This window comes from Mytilus californianus, unplaced genomic scaffold (genome assembly GCF_021869535.1).
Source record: "Mytilus californianus isolate M0D057914Y unplaced genomic scaffold, xbMytCali1.0.p SCAF_9, whole genome shotgun sequence".
NCBI classification, from domain to species: domain Eukaryota; kingdom Metazoa; phylum Mollusca; class Bivalvia; order Mytilida; family Mytilidae; genus Mytilus; species Mytilus californianus.
The window spans coordinates 9,546,295-9,569,522 of NW_026262745.1; the positions used below are offsets into that span (position 1 = coordinate 9,546,295).

General features: G+C 31.2%; 2 protein-coding genes across 2 annotated transcripts in view; one reads left to right on the forward strand and one right to left on the reverse strand.

Annotated features, from left to right (window-relative positions):
• The window catches only part of LOC127716584 (regulatory factor X-associated protein-like), a 270,907-nt gene that overhangs the window by 109,694 nt on the left and 137,985 nt on the right, over positions 1 to 23,228 (reverse strand). The gene's annotated exons all lie outside the window — the stretch shown is intronic.
• The window catches only part of LOC127716571 (formin-J-like), a 53,978-nt gene continuing 37,236 nt past the window's right edge, over positions 6,487 to 23,228 (forward strand). Inside the window, exons 1-2 of the mRNA XM_052222799.1 lie at positions 6,487 to 7,016; positions 17,595 to 17,710. Coding sequence (XP_052078759.1) covers positions 6,560 to 7,016; positions 17,595 to 17,710 — 573 coding nt within the window. The 5' untranslated portion in view covers positions 6,487 to 6,559. The remainder of the gene's footprint in view (positions 7,017 to 17,594; positions 17,711 to 23,228) is intronic.

The following is a 23,228-nucleotide window of genomic DNA, read 5'->3' on the forward strand; positions in this document are numbered from 1 at the left end:
TTAAAAAATGAGTGATAGCTATTTTATGAAAAGTGATACTTTAAAATACTAGATATTTATGTAGTATTGAAGAATATATCATTTAACCCTCTGCTTTCATATAAACATACTGGAAAACAAGCTAAAATAATAATTCAAGAGGAAAAAGAGAAAAATATGAAATATCGACCACCACCGTAGATTGAGATTTTTTGGACTATAGTAATTATGGTGTCTGCTGTTGTTTTATACATGTATCATTAACAAACATTTTAGTTTTAAATGTAAATGTATAAATATATATACATATATATGTCGAGTGGTCTATGGCGCTGGACACGGTGCTGGTGGTGTTGCCACGATGTCACAGAAGCAAGGGTTCGAATTCCGCTGAGGGAAGAACAAAAATTTGCTAACGCAAATTTAAGGATCTAACATTATTGGGCTAAATTTGAGACGAGTTATATATTCTGTCTTAACAGTCTCTCATTAAATCTTGTTAAGATTGATGCATACATTGCAAATGTTTTAATCGTTTTATATGTTATTCCGTGAATCTAATTATATGTTTGTATGTGGTGAGACTTTGATTCTGAATTTTAATAAAGGATTTTTTTTTTAATTATAAAGAGTCGAGATGAAAATGCAGTGAATCCACTATTTTAAAGTATGAAGTCCATGATTAAAATCTACATTTGGTTTTAGCCGTACTGCAGTAGACAGTAGACAATCTATTGTTTTATATAATAACCACCATGAGTTGATAAAATGTATACCTAGGGCGCAAAAATGTTATTTATTTTTATGAGAAAAGAAGCAGAAAAAACAGACGGACACACAAACATCATCATGTGTGGGCTTTATCCTAATTAATAGATTGTGTTTAATTAAATTGGCTTCTGTGTCTGTCTAAAAACAAGAAATTAATTACAGTACAAAAATGATATTACATTATTCCCTTCAAAAAGTAAGACAGCTGGTTTCTCTCACTTGGAAAAAAAAAGAAGTGCAAATTCTTTAAAATTTCAACAGCTTCCGGGGCCTCGTTGGCCGAATGGTCTAAGTAGTTCATTTAATTTATCACTAGCCTGTCAACACTGAGGTTGTGAATTCGAACCCTGCACGTGGCAGGTGCAATCGACTCCAACTTAATTGACTATGATTTCCAGTTTCCCGCCGAAGGTCGGTGGTAATCTCTGGGCACTCCGTATCCCTACGCCAATTAAATCTGACTGCCATAAAATAGCCAATGGTGCTGAAAGTGGCGTTAAACACCAAAAGTCAATCAACGAATAGCTTCCAGCCTGCATGTTATATGTTTCGTTATTATTTTTGTGTTTCTAAACTACGTTGATTGTTAACTGTATAAATAACACCACAAAAAAGCTATTGCTGACTGCAAATTATAGATTGAGCTTAACTAATACGTCATTTGGTCTCTAGTGGAGAGTGGTCTCATTGGCAATCATACAATATCTTCCTATTTTTAAACTTAACTAGTATATCTATGATAGGTGCATCAATTAACTAGTACCTATAAGTTTCAGATATACAAGTCGGGCTTTACTGTAGGTCGAGTCGGTATCATATGTTTCCTTTGTATTTAAACATTATTTTAGCACAGTGAAACTCTATCATATTGTTTTCTTAAGGGAGATACAAGCATAGTTGGCAGAGAAAGAGAAAATAGAAAATAAATATACCACAGAGAAAAGAATGATAAAACTACATGGAAGCTAATTGAATGATAATTAATAATTAATTTATAACACTAAGAAAAGAGAGGTTCACAGCAGTTCAGAAAGATTAATCTATAATCAGCTATATATAATATATATGAACTTTTCCTTGTCATCACATAGTAAGAGTTTTATCAAAATTGGATATAAAATTGCATTTATCTGCGTCAATAAAGTGATACGTTACACTTATAGAAAATCTAAATCTGTAATACAAGTTAACTCTGTACTTCTGCCAACAGTTTAAGATATGCTGTTATAATTAATTTACTGGTTTGGCGAAGAAGTTTATTGGTATAGTAAGTTACTCCGTTTAAGCAAACTGTTCAAAATAAAACAAGAACAATACTTTGATGTTTATGATCAATTTTGTTAGGTATATGGTATCAAGAAATATACACAAAGAACTCATCAATATCTAAAAATAATATATTGCTGTAGAAATTAAAAGCGAAGCTAATTAAACATGTATTTACCAGTAAATAAAACGTCCTTCGGTCAAACATGTACATATTCATGCATGTACCAAACGATAAATATGATTAACTCTCTTCATTCCCGATAAATAAAACTATCCTGCATTGTCTATAGATACACCCTTACATATTTGTTATGAAATGATACATATACAGATGTAGCAACATTCTCATGCATCAGAATTGGTTTCTTAAGGTACAGTATCTTTTTTGTAACTTATGTTTGAAACAGATTTACTCATTGTAAATGAATGATTGATAATATTTGTATCTTAACATTCAACCTTTCATATTCATAACTCAGTAAGAGCGAAAACAAGTTCAACACTAAATCAATTTCATGATGATAGACCGATTTGAAGGTTTACTTGCATGTTTTTTCTGATACTAAAAATTGAAAACAACTTGAAAAACATGTAATGACTGTGTTAGAGAGTCTTAGAGAGCAATTTTTGTAGTTGTTGCAAAAATAACCAAAACCCACATATTTCATATATCTTATATCAAGACGTACAAGTATTTGAAAACGTAAACATTTTCCGATATATTATTAACCCGAATAATTCTATCACTCACTGTGATCGTCTCTCCCTCTCTCGAGGTTAATATACAGCCATGGTAGAGCAGCGGAATATAACGGCTGATTTGGGTTAATATATTATCAATAATGGTGTAATTGCTTATAGCAGTAGCAATAACGATAAACTATAGCCTATATATGACATTGAAAGATATTTATTTTATTATATCGTACAAGCTACAAAAATTTCTTAAAATATAATTATTGAACGCATATACAATAATGGTATACATGCAGTTTTATTACAGGTACATTTTGCCTGCATCCTTTTAAATACATATTTCCTAGCTAAATACAATGATTGATTGATTGAATGATTCTTGGTTGCACATCCAGTGGCAAAGTTTTAAGAAAAATAAAGAAAAATATGACTACTAGTATGCAACATTCATCAAATTTTTAGATAAACAGTTGTAAAACTATACATTATTTTTCATTGTTTAAATGTAAAAAAAAATAAATAAAAACTGGTGGTGGAACAGCAATTGAAACTTTGTAGCATGATATATTTTGGGGTATTCATTCTATTCTATATCAATGTATGTACTCAGGATCTTCAAGTCCAATTTCTGACAGTCTATATCAATGTATGTACTCAGGATCTTCAAGTCCAATTTCTGACAGTCTATGTCGTCTTCTTCGTTTTTTTATTGACAGACAACTATCAACTATCATTTAACAATAAAGTATAGGTGCAACCTCATTACACTATGTTATTTAATATATTATTTTGTAATGAACACTAGGTACAAATACATATTAATGTTGTCGGTATATATACATGAATAAAAGCGACAACTGTTACATAAGAAAACTAAACAATTTATCTTGTTCTGACCTGTTATAATTTATGACAAATTTTTGAACAACTTGCTCCATTGTGTAATTTATGTACCAATCTTCTGCTAATTTGTACATGTTACACCAATGACAAATATATCGTGTACTGCTGTTTGACCTATAACCCCGCCACATGTGTTGACCTATAATTTTGTACAAGGTCAACATGCTAAAGGCTTAGCATAGTCAGACCTTGTGAACAAGTTGTTTTGGAAGTAATACACACTCAGAAAGGATAGTACATAAGATCTGTTTTATTGTAGTCAGTGTTTCTATCGTTTACAAAGTAGGGTGGTGGCTATAAATCCCCATCCCTACCACTTTGTACATTAGTAAATTTAATTTACAAAAAAATCATATACTTTTAGACTTTACAAGTATTACATGTATGAATGTTCTCCTAGTTGTGATACCTGGATTGCCGAGGTCTATCATGTTGCTTGATCCTGTAGAGAACCAATGTTGACGAGGCTGTCTTTTCCTTTGTAAGACACTCCCGAAAACTGTTGAAGAAATAACAATTTGTACTTTATTTTTGACAAATTAATTTGTGTGGTCTTTGAAATATAAATTTTGTAGCCCTCTTTTTGATAGTAGCAGCCGAAAATTTGGTTTCCATATAAATGGATTTCAGCATCCTAGTTTGAACTGTTCTCGTCTGTAATGTATTTATTGCCTTTTAACATTCATTGTAAGCATTGAATTTGAGAGAATACCTCACATATATCTAAACTACTGATACATCAATTCAAGGTCAAAACTGATTCATGTACTTAAGTTTCATCCTTAACTATTTGTCACTTACACTTTTTAAAGTTTAATGCCGTATATTTTAACAAAACCACGTAAAAATGTTGTGGTTAAAAAATTTAATCCTGTTTACGCAGGTACTGAACCATCATTTAACAGAAGAACAATTTTAATATAAACGATGACATGTTTTTAATGAGAATTTTCTTCAGAAAAGAGGGATAGATTTACAGTATTAGAACACCACAGGAATTCTCGACGTAACCTGTATACTTGCCATTCATCTGCACTGATATACATAGAGGTCCATTGAAGTCAGATTAAAAATCGAAACTATGCAGGTCTCATTTATCTTTTTTTAATTATACAAAAGTGTTCTTCTCTTATAGATATTTGAGACATTCTGGCATGTTTAATTCTATTGTTAAAGTACAACAATGTGCCAAATATTTTAAATAAGATAATTCTGCTCTTTTCTAATAAGCTGTCTTGCAAGTTTTCTGCTTTTTTCGTAACCACCAAAGTAGGTTTAATGTTACAGCTGGAATTCAAGGATAAATGTGTTTTTGTACTTTGGTGTTCATTCATGGTTATACCTATATCATTCAGTTAAGCGTTATTTTCTCTGTACCTTGTGTATTTTTTTTTCGTTCAATAGATTTGAAAGGCAAAGACATGAGTAATCACAAAAAGTTACTTTAACTCACATCATTTCAATGTGCATGGTTGCTATCGTCAGCCGTTGTCATAGTTCATATTTTCAATGTTTTTTATTCGTTTTGGAATTAGAAATTGGTGGTCGATATGTGGCAGTCCCTTTTGAATTCAGTTACTATTAGTCTAGACTTTTAAAATTTTGTGTATATTTTACTGTGTTGTTAGGTTGCTGTCACCTTTACTTTACCCCACTACTCCTTTTAATGGTATAACAAAGGCTTTACTGAGAAATGGGATTCCAAATACATCCAGTTACTTTGCGTAAACGATTTCCTCTCTATTGTGCAAACACATTTATTCATTTATCTCATATTTCCTGTCAGCATAAAACTTTCACATTAACCTGATTAAAATTAAAATAGATTATTATGAAAAGCAAAAATCTGCATTTATAAGAAAATAACTGTTTGATTGTGATTTATTGAAAAGGATTTCCGGAACTGATTTGGAATTCTACAAGTGTTTCAGGGACGATCAAATTTCACAAATACAATATTAACACTATACAGACTACCGTATAATGACAAAAATGCAGATTCAACTAGTAAATGAAAATCATGCACTCTGTCTTTGTGTTACGTTCGATGCCTTTTCCTGGTTCAATATTTTTGAAGATGGCTTAAAACACCAAAACTTTGGAATGCCAAAAAAAGACAGACATGTTGAGAGCAATACAAAAGCAACAGTTACAAAACCACATTTATTCGATTAACTTTACTGTTTTTATTGAAGAAATTTTACTATGCAAACAGTACACATTGTAATAAAATAGTTGAACGAATATATTTCAGCGATTTTGTTACAACTTGTGCACACTGAGACTTATAAAATCATATTAATTACATTCCACTTGAAGAATTTGTAAACAATTATTCAGACTTCTTATTCGTGATAGCCAAAATATCATGTGTATTCACGAATAAAGGCATTCTATTTTAAGTACCTATATAAGCATCTGATTGGTTTTTTTGTGTTTTTCTTCTATTTAAATTAAGCAAACCCCATGTGGAAAATTGTATGAAAATTTGTCTTTAATTTATACAGAAAATATAGATTAATATTTAAAAGTTGGTAATCATTTGCATATCTTTTGAAAAATAAATAAGAAAACATAAAAGTGCACATTAAATGTATAATGTGTACATCATCTCTCATTATATTATTTCTTTATATTACATTCAAGATATGATATAATATTCATATCAATAAACAACAAAAGCTGTCTTCAAAATACCATAAAAATCTTCCTTTCAAAAGTTCATTTTTGAATTCATTGACAGTTCAAGGCAGAGATCATCATAAAATCCGCCAAATGACATAGCATAATCATTAAGAGTAAAACAAATGTTCATAAAATCAAAGATAAGTTAAAATCCATAAACCACATAGAATTAAAATCATACATGTTAAAATTTCCTATATCAAAATTCATGTTTTCTTTTTGCTAATTTCAGTAATCCGTCTGTTGAAGCTGCAAAATGGAGGAAAGTGTTTCAGACTCTGAGGTTGATTTTCATAAATCCGAATATGAACAGCATAAAATTGGCAGTAAAAGGTGGAACTATGCTGTAAGACGGCAATCGATTGGTTGGTCACCCTATCAAGGGGCGGGACCGTCTATTCATGATTCAATCAGTCAACCAGAATGTGTCGTTGAATTACTGAGATCTCCTTCCGTTCAAATATATTCAACATTGAAACGAAAACTTCTGAAGGCTAGATCGAACCCGGAATGGATTTTACAATTTTTACATAATGATGGTTTGGAATTACTTTTTGAAAGTTTGGATGAAATCTGTTGTCAGAAAACATCCAGTTTTCTTGATTCAATTTTACAAGTTGGATGTGTAGAGTGCATTAAGATAATTATGGATACCTCTATAGGATTAGATTATGTAGTTGAAAATAGTGATTTTATTCCAAAATTCGCTTCAGGTAAGCTTTTTCTAGATATTTCTTTCTCTTCTACCTACAATTTTCTACTATCAAATATAGTTGATACGTTTAAGTTTATAACATGAAACAGGTGACAATTTTTACCTGTTCGACGAGATAGCTCTTTAATACTTTACAATAAAAGGGGTTGTCAGACAAACTATCATAGATATATATTTACATTTGTCAACCTTTCCAACAAGTTATATTCCTAAAACAATAACATAATACTTAAACAATAAGTTTGAATGACAATTTAACGATTTGATTTGTCATAATGATTTATTTAAATGTTATTTGTATATTTTAAAAATTACAACCTTTTTCCGTCTCCAACAGCCTTTTGATTCAATTAAACATTGTATAAGATCGTTATGCCACCTTTTCCTTTTGAAATAAGTAGGCGGTTAATGTCTACGAAATCGGCAACGTCTCAGCATCCTCGATCGATTTTCAATATTTTCTCCGCGTTCCATCAGTGATTAAAAGTCATTCTCAAATGGCAGCAATACCTTTCTTCAGAATGATATTGCAATTTCTATTCCGAATGAGACTTTCTCATCATACCTACAGGTGAAGATGAATTATAAAGATATCAGTATATTCGATACCCACATCCTTTGTCTGGTCATTCTTATCAATAGTCAAAGGCAGTGCACAAGAAATTGAAACATCAAGAAAATTTGAGACAAGCTCACGCAACATTATAAGATAGCAGATATCTTGTGTCTGTATTAAGGTAACATTTTGTCAGCGCATCAATTGTCAAGTTAAAACACAAATTTACTAATTTAAATGTACACGCAATGAACAGAATTGATGCCTTACAGGAGATGAACAATTTTATTTAGACAAAATACATGGGGAAGTAAGACTACTGTAATGTCGGATACTTCAATAGATATAATTATGTCATTTTTAGATTAATTACATGTAGTTGTTTGGGACCCTCTTACTCAAAGACCATATCTGTTTTTCACAAAATGCTTGAAATAAGCAGAAACTACCCAGTAGAATTTCAGCACGTCTGAGACACCATTAAATATCCACCCCTTAAAATATTAGAAAAAGAAAGCACGTGATCTTGAAAAGTATCATTCTTTAACTCCACTGATTTTCTTCTCTCGCTCTTTGAACATTTGATATGTTGTTAAATTTAATATTTTATATATGTAACTGCGCATACGACTAAAGGTTAAACTATAGAACACTATTTTCATAACCAATGTTAAAATTTCTTCCGATGAGATTTTTGATAAATATATTTTTATTCTTGGGATTGTCCGTTGTAGGCGTTTGTAAAATCATAACAAGGTCAAGTAAAATTTTAAATCACATTCAAATGTTCAAATTTGGGTTAAACCCCTACTGCAAATTCGTTTTAAAACGAATGATCAAGCATTTTCATTGTTATAAAGAATAAATATGAATGGTCAAGCCCTCTGACCATTGTTGACCATCTGGCTTGAGGCCAGTACACTATTATTAACAACTTGTTTTGATACATTGTGCTTCATGGACAGTTGACTGTTTTTGGAATGTGTATTGTATAATGATTTTACACTTTAAGCTTAAGCAGTTCTATTGTTTGTAAAGAATTATTATTTCAATAATTATGATAGGTTATTGACAAACATGTCAACAGTATACTTGAAATTATCTGCAGAGATTTTTGAAATGAACAAGGAATTCACAGAAAACATCTTTGCAATAGATAACTTAAAAATTTTAATTGAATAAAAGAGAAAATTTCCAATAATGACTTTAAGCTTCTTTCATCTTTTTGAAAAAAAACTATGGCTAAATTAAGATACTGACGTGTCGTCTTTTAATTTTACAACCTGAAAATCCCAGCAATTAACATATAAATGTAACTCGTAGAAGGAAACTTTTATCATATCAATCACTTAATATGATTGTCGGCCTCTAATCTATATAGCAATACAAACTGGCATATATACAGAGATTTCAGTCCGAACGTTCTCTGGTACGATTAAGATAGGATACGTTTGACAAAAACCAATACAAATCCAAGTTTGATATATTAACGGCTTTACCCTTCATTGTGACAAAATCATATTGGAAATTAGTCTTCTGGTAAATTTGTGACGAATTATTATAAAATATCTCGTTATTATTTTGAATTGGAATCCGAGGATAAGTTTGATATTATAGTTATTTAGTTATTAATATTTTATAATTCTCTGCTCCTTCTTTGTTTCTTAAGATTTTGAGTGTTATGTCTAAGTGTGAAATGGAATTGTGACATTAATCTTTAACACGAAAAAAGACTGTTTTTCACACTTTCCTGCCGGCTCTACAAACTAAAGGATAAAACAGTTTCTTTACCCCTGAAATGACAAACTGTTAAATAACTTCCTAAATATATCGATAAAATATTATAAATAATCCGACTTAATGACGAAAAAAGATATCGTACGTTCTGAGGACAGTGAGAGATCAGACAATGACTAACGAAACGCTGCTGGACGTGTAGTAATGACGATTATGTGGTCACGAATAAAGAAATCACATTGCTACATAAAATAAAGTTCATTTTAGTTACTATTTTCTTTTATTGTTTGATAAGTTTTGGCTTAACCTGTCAAAATAAGCAAAACCGACCAATTTAGGTCTGCATTCCGCCATCATGCTAACACCACTCGCTTTATCCGTAAGATTTATGTATTTTGGCCTTGATCATCTGGTGCAGTACAATTAGTACCATGAATGTTAGTACCATGAATGTTAGTACCATGCATGTTAGTGCCATGAATGTTAGTACCGTGCATATTATTTTATTAACTAGGGACGAGTAAGAGCTTGACATATTGTATAAATACAAATGTCTTTTGGTTATTGTTTGTCGTTGGTTTGCTTCCCCTTTAATGTACGCCCTCATTCCCCTTTATTCAAACATCGCCATATGTAATTATATCATAGTTTAACAAAGAAATTCCAAATATACCTATGTATAATGTAAGTACAAAACAAAATCATTCAGTTTACATACATGTATTGAGAGATTAGAATATATATTTTAAAGCTGATATAAATAGCAGAAACTATAACTTCAGATGTTCAACATTAGTTATACTGGAGATAGGCAAAAGAAACGTCTCTAAAGTTTGGAAAATACACCAGACAGAATCTTTTTTGAAAAATTCTCTCAATTTAGCAAGAAATACGAGATTTTGTTACTTGTTGTTTCTTAGGTGTAAACAAATGCTACGACGAAAATAATTTACCCAAACGACCTTTAAAATATTCTATCATTTTAATTGAATACTAATGCCTTTACTTTGAGACAGATTATACTATAATTTACATAAGAATTTCCATTCATTTGATGTAGCCATTAAGTCATTTGTTTGCACAATTAGGTAGTCAACATAAGCATGGTCATGTTTAGTTTGAATTGAAGCAAGTTTGCAAAGGTCAAGTTCAATCATGCAAGGTCAAACTTTACTTTTAAAAAGATCAATAAATGTTAACAGTGAGGGGGAAAAACAAAAATCTGCAACAGAGAACCATAAAAAGTGAATGATTAAAGAAGGCCTGTAAGATAATGAAATGTATCGTGAGAGTCTAGCCAATTTTACATAATTCATTCAATTATCACTGCAAAATAAAACCAAAGTATTCGGATAAATATTTAATTTTCATGTACATGTACAGTCATATAGAAATGTATAACTATAGTAAATACATTGTTTGAAATAGTATCTTTCTAACAGAAATAAACTTGTGTTTACTAATTCACTAACAGGTACTTGTTATTTGACGAATGTAAGGGGATCTTTTCCATTGATTACACAATAATCATACCCTGTTTAGAAAGTCCATCTTATTTTTCCTGTACAAAATATGTCTTGAGGATTGCATTTCAGTTTGTCTCTTTTTGTTCAAATTAGACAACGTGGGATGATTGATGAAACCTTGGGGTTTTGTATGATATTAAAATTGATATCTTTAATATTTTTGGAAGAACAATATTTAAATGCGTAATAAAACGGCTTGTACACTCTAACTTTGATCTATTCAACGATGCCTATATATGATAAATTTAAACTTGCGGTATCGGGTACTAGACTATAGCCATGCATTGAGTTGAAATTTCGTAGAAGAAAGAAAACCAAAGCTTCACCACAGATACTGATGAGGACAAGACATGATTAAAACGACTCAAACAGTTTAACAAAAATAAAATTTCTACATATACTTTTGATCCATCCTTCTTTCTTCAAATTTGATTTTTGATATACTATATAGGTAACGTGATGAATTCCGTAACGTTTTATGGAGTCGTTACTTCTTACTACGAGTTCAGCACATGTTTTAGTCAATATCCCTTAATACCAAGTTACCACAAGGGATGACTACGGTATAAAAAATATGGTAATCACAGTAAGTATCCCACCTGGCAGATAAAAATCATGCTAAATAGGGGCGTCCGTTTCACTGTGTGGGATGTATTAATACGCAGCCACGTCCGGTCAGAATGACAACGTTAAATCCGATGCCTTGTCGTAGGGAGAGTATTCCTTGCATGCTAAACAACTCTCAAGCTTGCAACAAACCTTTTGAGGGGTCCGTAAGTGGCCCCGTTGCAAAGAAAAAATTCTTTCCATTTCCAGTGGTGTGTTTATAATTGACGATTAAAATATAAAGACTTTTAAGTGTCTTTTAACTTCTAACATTTTATTCATAAATCAGAATGAAAATACAAGCTTATATTAGAAAAGTACAGCCTTAATGTGGATTCTTTCAAACTAAGCATTTCTGTCTACCGACTGAAAAGTTCACACGTTAATCAATACTTAATTCTGTATTGCCAGACAACAAATTTGTAGAGAAACATCGGCAGCAGACTAAATTAACTAACCATAACATATAATATCTATCTATCACATGTCGGCAGACGACATTATTTACAGGTGTTGTTTTCATTGTCATTTTCTGGACATATATGTCATTAGGACAGCGGTCACTATTGAAGACAAACGGCATAAGTGGCAAAAAATCAAACATAATTATTTTCTACATTTGTTGAACGGAACATAACTGTCATTGAGTCTTGTCAAAACAGATCACAGATACATCTTTTGTGTATTTTTTAAAACCGTAAACATATTCTTGCTCAGGTACTACAATGGCTAAACCGGAAATCTGACACTTGTTTAATGCGCATCGCAGGTACGAAAAACATCATTATAATGTTTTTTTTCAGTATTAACTTTTGCCAGCAAGGTGAAAAATCCAATGAATAAATTCAAACTTCTATTCTTATTTTATAGGTTTGATATCTGATACGTGTAATTATGTTTGGACATTATGTCCATTCTACCACCCAGGGTTTGGTCAGTTGGCTGTTTTAACACTATTCAGAGTCCCACACTCAAATACCGATTAATACCAGTTTTAATCAAATGTCTAAGTTACACTTTAATTGAGTCCTGGTTTAAATTTAAACATTATGTTTCAATAAAAGTTCAATTCGGCCATTAAATGTGTTGAGGTATGTTTGAAAGGGTACTGGAATCCATAGACGATTCTAAAGGCTGCTAATAAGGTTTACACTTTGAATAGCAACAATAGACAGACCCAGGAAGTAATTGGGATGACTGTTAAGGTATTCTTCATTTTCACAATATTATTTCAAAGAAATGCCTGTTTTGTAAACAAACCGTCAGATTTGGGTAATTGAATAGAAAGAAAACAATTGTTTACGAGACCATAATAGTTCGTAAAAGTTTTGATGTCAGAAGAACTGCTCCTTTTGTATACTCTGAAACAAATTGCAGAAGAACAAAATATTCCTTATTTAGCATGAACCTATTCAAATCCAAAAATATATCAAACATAATAACACATTCCTACATAAGTTCTTAAATCTGTACTGGATAATAATATAATATATCTATTACATGGTATTACAAGTAAGCTTAGTTTTTATTCCCTTGTTGAACTCTGTTGAACGTTTCTTTAAGTCTAAGCTGTTATGTCTGATCTTCTTAACAGTTATGAAAATGACCAGTTATTTATATCAGACCTTTATTTATCACGACTGTATTCTGTCGTATTATATTTTCTTGACGCAGCCCATTCAAGCGGAAGTGACAGTGTTCTTTTCTGCACTACGGAGTATACTATGATCTATTTGCAGGAGCACCATTCCAATATAGATAATACGCACGTGAAGTCATCCTCAGTAACATAAACGTGGAGATAGCTTAAAAGAAAAGCACAGTCATGATTTACCAATAAACTTTCCTCTTTTTGTTTGTAATTTTTTTGGCAATAAATCACTACATAACCTTAAACGGGCCTCGTATATATTTTCGAACTAATGATCTATCAGTTGGACAACTTAAAACAAAAGTAAAACATCTATCATTAATCTTTGTTTGGGGATTTATTCATGACTTTCAATTGAAAAACTGATATGACTTTTGGCAAAATCTATAACAAAGGTTATTTCATGTATTTAGGACCACAAAAAAAGAACGTGTTTCTCTATAGATATGTACTTTGTATTAAATGGAGGTCAAAATTCATAGTTTTGTTCACGCCCTTCCATTGAAACTTTTGTATCATATTTGAAAACGATCGATTTTCACATTAATATGGATTTCAATTTATAGTTTCTGTATTAGATACCACAAAAGTTAACGGATAGTATGACTTTTAAATTTTCTTTGTTTTCACGCGTGCCAGCTTTTGTGTATAGAATTAAATGTTTATATTTAAAGCGAAAGAATAAGCTTGTGATTTTTCAAATACACTTAGTCCAAAATTAGTCTTTATAAAGAAATTAGACGTATCATTTTAGAACCTTTTTATTCTTGTTGATGTACTTTTTCGCCGAGTTAAGTGCAGGATTTTGTGACTCAGTATTGCTAACATTTACACACACTCGCTGCATTCTACATCAAAGTATAATTGAAACAACTCCTGTTTCAGACATCATTAAAACCTGTGCAACAGATATACTGAACAAACATTCGCCATTGATGAAGAATTAAGTTGTTAGGTTTAGAGTTTATTTGTTCGTCGGATGTTTGACTTTGTACGATTGACAATATAAACGTCTACAGCCAAACAACCAACTAGTGAAAGAAGCACCTTGTCCAACTCCCAGAGTATCTCAAAATCTAGGTGTGTGCAGAATTGACTGATCTTTGTTGAACACAATGCCATAGGTGTTTGAGATAAGAAATTTTAGGTATACTATGACAATATATACAAACTACGATGACTCATTTTACCTGTCGGCCTGGATGATAGGTGAAACACTTTGATATTGCTGCCCAGGTGTTTCATTCAGCAGTTACATTTCATGTCATTTTAAATACTTTCTAATTTATTGAAATTTGTTTAATTGAAATAGGTCGATTTATGACCGAATATTGTACATTGTTTTAAATTACTCGACAGTTATTTTGCAGTATACGTACGATTTATGACAATCCCGTTTTTACATCATGGCCTACAGATTTACCCGCGATTAAATGGATGAGCTCCCATCCAAAAAATCTCGTCCTTATTTTAAGTGTTATCGGGTCATCATTTACCTACTATTAAGATTCGGACAAATATCAATTTACATAAACATTAAATTGAGTTGGGTTGTCAGTCTTTTAACAGATAAAAGGCGAATGACAAGCAATTTTACTTGTGTTGATTTATAAATGAACTATCCGGGATTTAATAGTTTTAGATGAACTTTTTTTGTCTTTATTTTTGAACGAGTGAGGGGGAATAACTTTTAAAAAAATGCTACACAACATTTAGTGATAAAATCAACAATTTATCTGCTTTTCTACATAATTAATTACATGAAAAACAAGTTCAAAGTATATGCATTAATGAAAAATTGAATAAAGACACATGAGAAATTAGAAAGATAAAAATACTTGATCTGCATTGTCACCTACTTCTTTGAAACCAACAATCACATGATCGTAACCCAAAATTGCTGTTGGAGTATTAGCTGTTTCTGCAGTGTATAAACCAGATGTTTTCTGCATATTAAGTGAATTAAAAACAAAAATCGCGAGAAACTAGAGAATTTGTGAACGCGACATAAACATGTCAGCTTATAAACCTATGTAGGAGGTAGCGATCACTTACTACTAGGTACACATGTATTACGGTGAAAAGCATACATTGACATTTGAACTTTTAACATTCTGCCAACTTTATTAATTAAATAATGGAATTGAAATAATTCAAAATGAAGTCCAGGGAACGAGTTTATCTAATGCTTAAAAATCGTGCTGGACAAAGTTTGTTTTCTGCTTACAAGCAGTTAGCAAACATTTAGACAGAAAAAAACCAAACAAATGGACAGTTGAGTGTAATTGTAAAGTAAATAAATGTTTGTCGGTGAACTATAGAATTGTCTTACATACGTAAATGTATGGCTTAACACCTATACCCTCAAGTTCTAATTAATATTTAAAAAAAAACTTTAAATGTGAACACATTTCAGCATGACAAACGATTTCTTGACTTGTAAATAACTTGATCAAACAAACAATCCGATTCCTATAACCATTGTATAGTTATATAAGCTGTATGCTGGTTTCTATTTGTATATAGTTATATAAGCTGTATGCTGGTTTCAATTTGTATATAGTTATATAAGCTGTATGCTGGTTTCAATTTGTATATAGTTATATAAGCTGTATGCTGGTTTGTATTTGTATAAAGTTATATAAGCTGTATGCTGGTTTCTATTTGTATATAGTTATATAAGCTGTATGCTGGTTTCTATGGAAATTAAAATGTTTGTCGGAAAAATCAAATGCAGGCAATCATAAAAATAAGTAAATAATTCAAGGGAAACAAATACTGGAATAAAATGACAAAAATTTAACTCTAAAAAGGAAACATAATAGGCTGAAATTAGATATCAATAAAAGCTTTGAAAATAGTTTTAATGCTTATTTAGCGTTATGAATAAGACCTTCCTAGGAATGCGGTATTATAAGGCCTTTACAAATTACGAAATTTATGATTTTTTAAGAACCAAAAGGCCTTAAACTGACAATGTTAATACTGAAATGCAATTTTATGTAACGTGCTGCACTCGTAAATATAGACCAAACGTGGTATAAGGTATTGTTATAATTAGAATTTAACACCAGTGTATACATTTTAGAATGACAATAATGGGGATAAAATACTTTTAAAGTTTAACATACTCCAAACGTGGCTAGGTACGGACATCTAATACATAGTTTGATATAAGTTCGTGTTGCATAGTAGTGTAAACATGCTGTTAATGTTGTACTAACAAGGTTTTTGATGCTGTGTTTATTAGGTCGGGTTTAAGTTTAAAAAAAAAGAAAAAGGTGAAAATTTCACACAAAGAAAATATACAGTCTATACAATATATGTAACAGTAGTTTTCTTTGGACTGTCTTATCAGGAACAATTAATTCGAAGGACATACATACAGCTAAAACGGTTAACAGACTTTTTCTTGTCTATTTTGAACTAAATAAGTTTTCCTCTAAATGGTTTAGGAATAGGGACAGTGAGATATCCAGTTGTTATTCAGTCTACTCTCAAACTATTTAGTATATGTTATTCAGTTATTCAGTAAAACATATATAACGAAGTGAGATCTTTTGAAAAAATCCAACAAATTAACTATTTACAAAATTTAAATTTCCTGTTTTGGTCAATTTATTGCTATTGAAATGTCCTTGAGGGAAGAAGGACATAGAAAGGCCAGTCAGGAAATATTGAACGATCGTTAACTTTTGATCTTACAATGGCAAAAAGAAAAGATCTTAGCACTGATAGGTGACATTTAGAAACATGTAAACAGCTAAACATAATACTAAAACAGACATTATGTTAGCTCATTTAACTTGTATAATAGAGTTAAGCAGAGAAAATTAATCTTTCATCTAGTATCTAGCTTGACCAAATGTTGAACTCTTAATTTCATAGATATGCAACTTGAAGCATGTCGAGTAATAAGTACACATTTTCACAGCATTTTATATTTTCAAAAGAAATTTCATAAATCTTTTGCATGAATAGTTACTACACGTTTTTGCCAAAAGACAAGAAAACTAAAGTGTACAGAATTATGCATAGAATGTAATGGTGTCAACGTATATTTGTTCCGCCTAATAGAAGTTCCACTGGAAACTTTGTTATAAACAATGTCTTAATATCTGTTCCTGTTGGAACAAATATTCTATACCATTTATTCCGTTGGGAACATTTACTGTAATATTTATTCCAGTGGAAATAATATTCCAGAATATTGTTTCCATTTGGAACTTATATTATGAAGGAACTTCTATTCCGTGACAATGGCACTATGTTTAGGTTTCGGCTGTTTTCTGCTCTTTGGTCGGGTTGTTGTCTCTTTGACATATTCCCCATTTCCATTCTCAATTTTATGCAATGTTAAAATGGAAAGTAAAGTATGAATAAACAAGTAAAATTCATTGCAAGCAATTATTTTTTGGGATAATAAATAGATGCAATAAATTACCTGCCTTATCTAGTTTACTATTATTATATAAATATATTTACATATTTATATTTTAGCACTCAACACTGACAATGAGGCAACTAAGAAACAAGTGTTCGAACTTCTTTCAGCTCTATGCGTATACTCGAAAGATGGAACACACTATGCACTGGAAACTCTGGCTCATCTTCAGGTAAGAATAGTTAAATGTATGACATCAGATGATGGCGAGTTCCTGAACCTGAATGACATCATAGTGGTTTACATACCCGGGAGGTTCTGATCGTAAGTGATATATGAGACAAAATGCATAGAGCCATCCACTTCTGTGTACGAGGTTGGATGCTTCTCTAATATGGCGAACTTGACCAAGTTAAACATATTTTCTCTGTTCTCACGTGTTTTAAACTTAACTCAGATAAGAACCCATGTCCCCTGTTCGGGGCCCCCTGTTCTCGGTTGGTAAACTTACTCTAATATAAGGACCGTTGTATATAACTGTGTGTAAAAATGGTAAGTCTAGCCTATTAAGATTACAAAGAGTCCGAGAGTACACTGTTTATTACAAACTATAACAACTGATTTAAGATGTAACCCTGATATGAAAATACAAAATTTATACAATAATCACTCTGATACAGCATTTATCGAATCACTATACATAAGTACATAAGTTAGACCTTGTCATTGTTGTGGATAACTGACCAGTGATATTCTATTGTGGCCTTTATCACTTAATTACAAGGACCACCATTAAATCACCTATTATAAGTAGTAATTGAAGATCTGTATTGTAAGATTCGGTGTTTGCTAAGGTATAATTACAGTCTTTTCAACCTGTTACCAATTACTGCTATGTTTCTCAATTTATGTCACTATCCTCGTGGATAAATAAAATTTACATTGTAATTTCGTGGTTATAATGAGATGAAGCCTTAGAACGATGTAATTGAAATTCACATAACCATAGTTAGACGACTTGCTAACTATATAGATTAAAATGAAAGCACCTGTTCAGTTTACTTTTTAATTTTTATTCGGGCACAAATGTTAAAAATTAGGTCAGGGTGCAAATGTTCATAAGTCGGTCAGAATGATTGAAGCTGCTGATCATGAATTACTCAAATGAAACAAACAAACAATGATTGACTGATTGTTGCTTTCTAAACGTCCAGTGGCAATTATTTCATGTATAATACAGCATGTTTTGCACGTGGGACGACAGAAATGAAGGACAGGTTTGGTCTGCCATTTGAAACAATGGTATGTACGAAACAAACGAGCAAGATTTTAATTCAAAATAGAAAAAAATATCAAAATGCTTTATGAAATAGCTTGCATATGATCATCCATTTTGGAAAATCTTTGAACCGTTATTATCTCTGCCCTAGATACCTATTTAAAAAAGAAACTCAACCCTACTTCCTTTTAAATTTTGTTATCTACTAACAAAACTTCAACAAAAAGAAAAATTAGCTTTATGTCATATGTTTTAAGAAAGGGTATTTTATCGAACGACAGGGTTGAAAAATCTTCCCCTGTCAATGTATTTACAAGAAGTGTTCAAAACAAGGTATTCCTGAGTATACTAGTGATAGGCATCAGAGCTGTCTGTGTTATGTCACTCATAGACTTACTTAAACAACACCTTAATATAGCTTAACCAAGGATAATACTTATTATATCACGCCTTTTATTGGTAATCTTCTCACCTTGTATTTATTGCTTAAGGTGAAGATTGTACATATCCATGAATTATGTGACAAGGCTACCGGATTATCTCTCAATGAATGCAATTTTTCGATTTTTTTTCCTTATTGAGGCCGTTGCTAGCGTGGAGCAGTACCAAATAAAAGTTAGCTATGCAAGTTGTTTTAATGGACATTATTTATCTCTATAAAAAAAAGACATCCCACAGTGCTGTCCAAATTTAGACAGCACGGCATTTATTTCGACATCAAAATTTACTGCGATTTATTGACATTTTCTACTTAGTAACCTAGCAATAATGTTATAGATTGTAATAATTAGCTGGCGATAAAAAAGAACTTTTCATTACCCAGAAAGATATAATCGTCTTTCCATAGCCAGACACAAAAATCCTTCACCCAGCAGCAAACCAAACATCTTAACAACACGGATGCGACATGAGTATCATAAAAAGTATGAAATAAGAGACTATACTTGATGGAACAGACTCTTCTGTGTTGTCTGAGCACCCGATCAATGTACATAACTATAAATCTGTCATCGGTTTGTAATGAAAGGGTTTGCGCAATTCTTGGTTGAAATCCAAAGTTTTTTTATACATTTGTATATTTTACTTTATTGCATTTAGTGCAATTTTTGACTTCTGGCGTCAGTTTTTTCTGTTGAATTTGTACTCTTTACTGTCAAAATATGAACTGTACTCCAAAACATAGTTTTGTTTTTGGCTTTCAAATCTTAAGGTATTAAGCATATCGTAATATGACGGTAATTTCAGGACAGTGTACTATGCGCCCTAAATATAGGCACCATAATAATTTTTTTTTTATTTATCAAGTAAATATATATCCAGTGGATCAAAGAAAAAAACAAAAATGATTTTTAATTTGATTCTTTGGTCAAAGGAAGCAGGACTTTTACAGTTAACGGCAGTTCCGTTTTAGTTTCAGTTACAATAATTTTTTAAAAATCTATTTATAGTAACACAATTTACGCAATGCTTCAGTTCTAAAAGTCGACCTTTTATTTTTTATATGATCTAATATTAATTAAATCTTTTCGACACATCGAGTCTCAAAATAGGCGTTAAGATGTTAATCTGTAAACGTAAAGGTAAATTGTTTAATATTTTCACTATAAATATTACCCCGTTACCTAGCTATGATTGAGGTCTGCCACAGCACCGTTATATGTTGATCTGTTTCCACGTTAACTGTTTAAATAAACCATTTTATTTACACCTCGTGAATTATTTAACATGACAAGATGAAGCTAATATCAATAGTAATTAAGTTTTATTAGTTAAATATTCAAATATAGTGGTACCTTTCACAGTCCAAGAAAAAGAGCATATCTTTGAATAGATATCATATAACATGTTAATTTTGATACATACAGCGATATCCCATTTAAAAACGGATTTATTTAGGTATGGATGAGGTTATAGCTATAGTCTGGTTTAGTACATTGAGTACACATGCAGAATGTTCTGATACACACGTTTGTCGTGTTCGTTTAGTGCATTTTAAAAAATTAATCAAGAATTTGTATTTCCTTGACAGTTATTTTATAAGAGATGTGCTTTACACACTATAATTATATACTTTATTCTCGAAATTCAACCTCAGTATAGTTTTTAACCATTGGACAAACGATAAAAACAGTAATTTTCCTTTATACAACCTGTTGTTCGCCACGTAAACACAATTAAACTAGATAGCATGCTTGTGTCCTGAATTGTGATAGATGAAGGAAGGAGTTCAGCAATGAACGTCGGTGTTCTCTCGTTTCTAGTACAAATTATCATCCTCTATCATATAAATTACTCTAAATATAAAATGATTCATTCAGTAAATGAATTACTAATATCATACTATACTTCATACTCCATTTATGTAACTAACAGTTGTCACATTTAAAAAGTATTACAAATAAAGAATTATAAATCATATGTAATTGATGTCACTTATTGTTTATTGTTGTTCTTTATAGATCATAGTATATAATTAGTAGCCTACTTTGTTACATTGTAATCTAATTTTAGTAATGTGTAAATTATAAATTACTTCATGTTCTCCCTCTTTTTGGACTAATTATGCGTGACGGGAATATGCAGCTAATGTAACATTTTATAGTATTTTTATTACAAAAGAAATGTTTGATAGATTACTTTATGATTAACCACAAATTTTATTAAAATTCAATCGATTCGTCTGATAGATCAATCATCACCACTTAAAGCATGTATATTGGTATATATGTGTAAGTTGGCCGGTAACTACATTCTACTCAACCCGAGACAAGCGACGGAGCCAGAAATAACCTCTCTTTTCTTCGTTAAAGATTGACCTTGACTATATATATTTAATAAAAACGATTCTACCCGTCTTTGATTTGAAGTGATGTTATCAAAGTACTATCCCGGATTAATCCTCTTCAGAACCTTTCGGAGGCAAACATAAAAGGAAATAGCATTGTTTGTTAGAAATGTATTTCTGTGCTTTGAAAAACACAGAGGCTTAAACTAGAAGATGGTTGGTTGAGGCATTATCTGCAGCTTATTACAGCTTGTTTTGGATATATTTTGGCTCATTCTAGTTAGCTTTCTTTACAGTTGTAACTAATCTGATTGGTTCATTTTAGTTGGCTTTCTGTACACTTCTTACTTATCTTATTGGTTCATTCTAGTTGGCTTTCTGTACACTTCTTACTAATCTTATTGGTTCATTCTAGTTTGCTTTCTGTACAGTTGTAACTAATCTGATTTGTTCATTTTAATTGGCTTTCTGTACAAATGTAACTAATCTGATTGGTTCATTTTAATTGGCTTTCTGTACAAATGTAACTAATCTGATTGGTTCATTCTTGTTGAATTTCTATACAGTTGTAACTAATCTGATTGGTTCTTTCTAGTTGGCTTTCTGTACAAATGTTACTTATCTGATTGGTTCATTTTAATTGGCTTTCTGTACAAATGTAACTAATCTGATTGGTTCATTCTTGTTGAATTTCTATACAGTTGTAACTAATCTGATTGGTTCATTTTAATTGGCTTTCTGTACAAATGTAACTAATCTGATTGGTTCATTCTAGTTGGCTTTCTGTACAGATGTAACTAATCTGATTGGTTCATTTTAGTTGGCTTTTTGTTCAGATTTAACTGATCTGATTCGTTCATTTTAATTGACTTTCTGTAAACTGATCTGATTGGTTCATTTTAGTTGGCTTTCTGTACAGATGTAACTAATCTGATTGGTTCATTCTTGTTGGCTTTCTGTACAGATGTAACTAATCTGATTGGTTCATTCTAGTTGGCTTTTTGTTCAGATTTAACTGATCTGATTGGTTCATTTTAGTTGGCGTTCTGTACAGTCGTAACTAATCTGATTGGTTATTCTAGTTGGCTTTCTGTACACTTCTAACCAATCTTATTGGTTTATTCTTGTTGGCTTTATGTACAGATTTAACTGATCTGATTGGTTCACTTTAGTTGACCTTTTGTACAGATGTAACTAATCTGATTGGTTCATTCTAGTTGGCTTTCTTTACAGTTGTTACTAATCTTATTTGTTCATTCTCGTTGGCTTTCTGTACAGTTGTAACTTAACTTATTGGTTCATTTTTATTAGCTTTCTGTACAGATGTAACTATTCTGATTAATTCATTCTAGGTGGCTTTCTATACACTTCTAACTAATCTGATTGGTTTATTCTTGTTGGCGTTCTGTACAGTTGTAACTAATCTAATTGGCTCATTTTAATTGGCTTTATGTACAAATCTAACTGACTGATTGGTTCATTTCATTTAGTTGATTTTCTGTACAGATGTAATTAATTTGATTGGTTCATTCTAGTTGGCTGTCTGTACAGATGTAGCTTATCTGCTTGGTTCATTTTAGTTGGCTTTTTGTTCAGATTTAACTGATCTGATTCGTTCATTTTAGTTGGCTTCCTGTACAGATGTAACTAATCTGATTGGTTCATTTTAGTTGGCTTTTTGTTCAG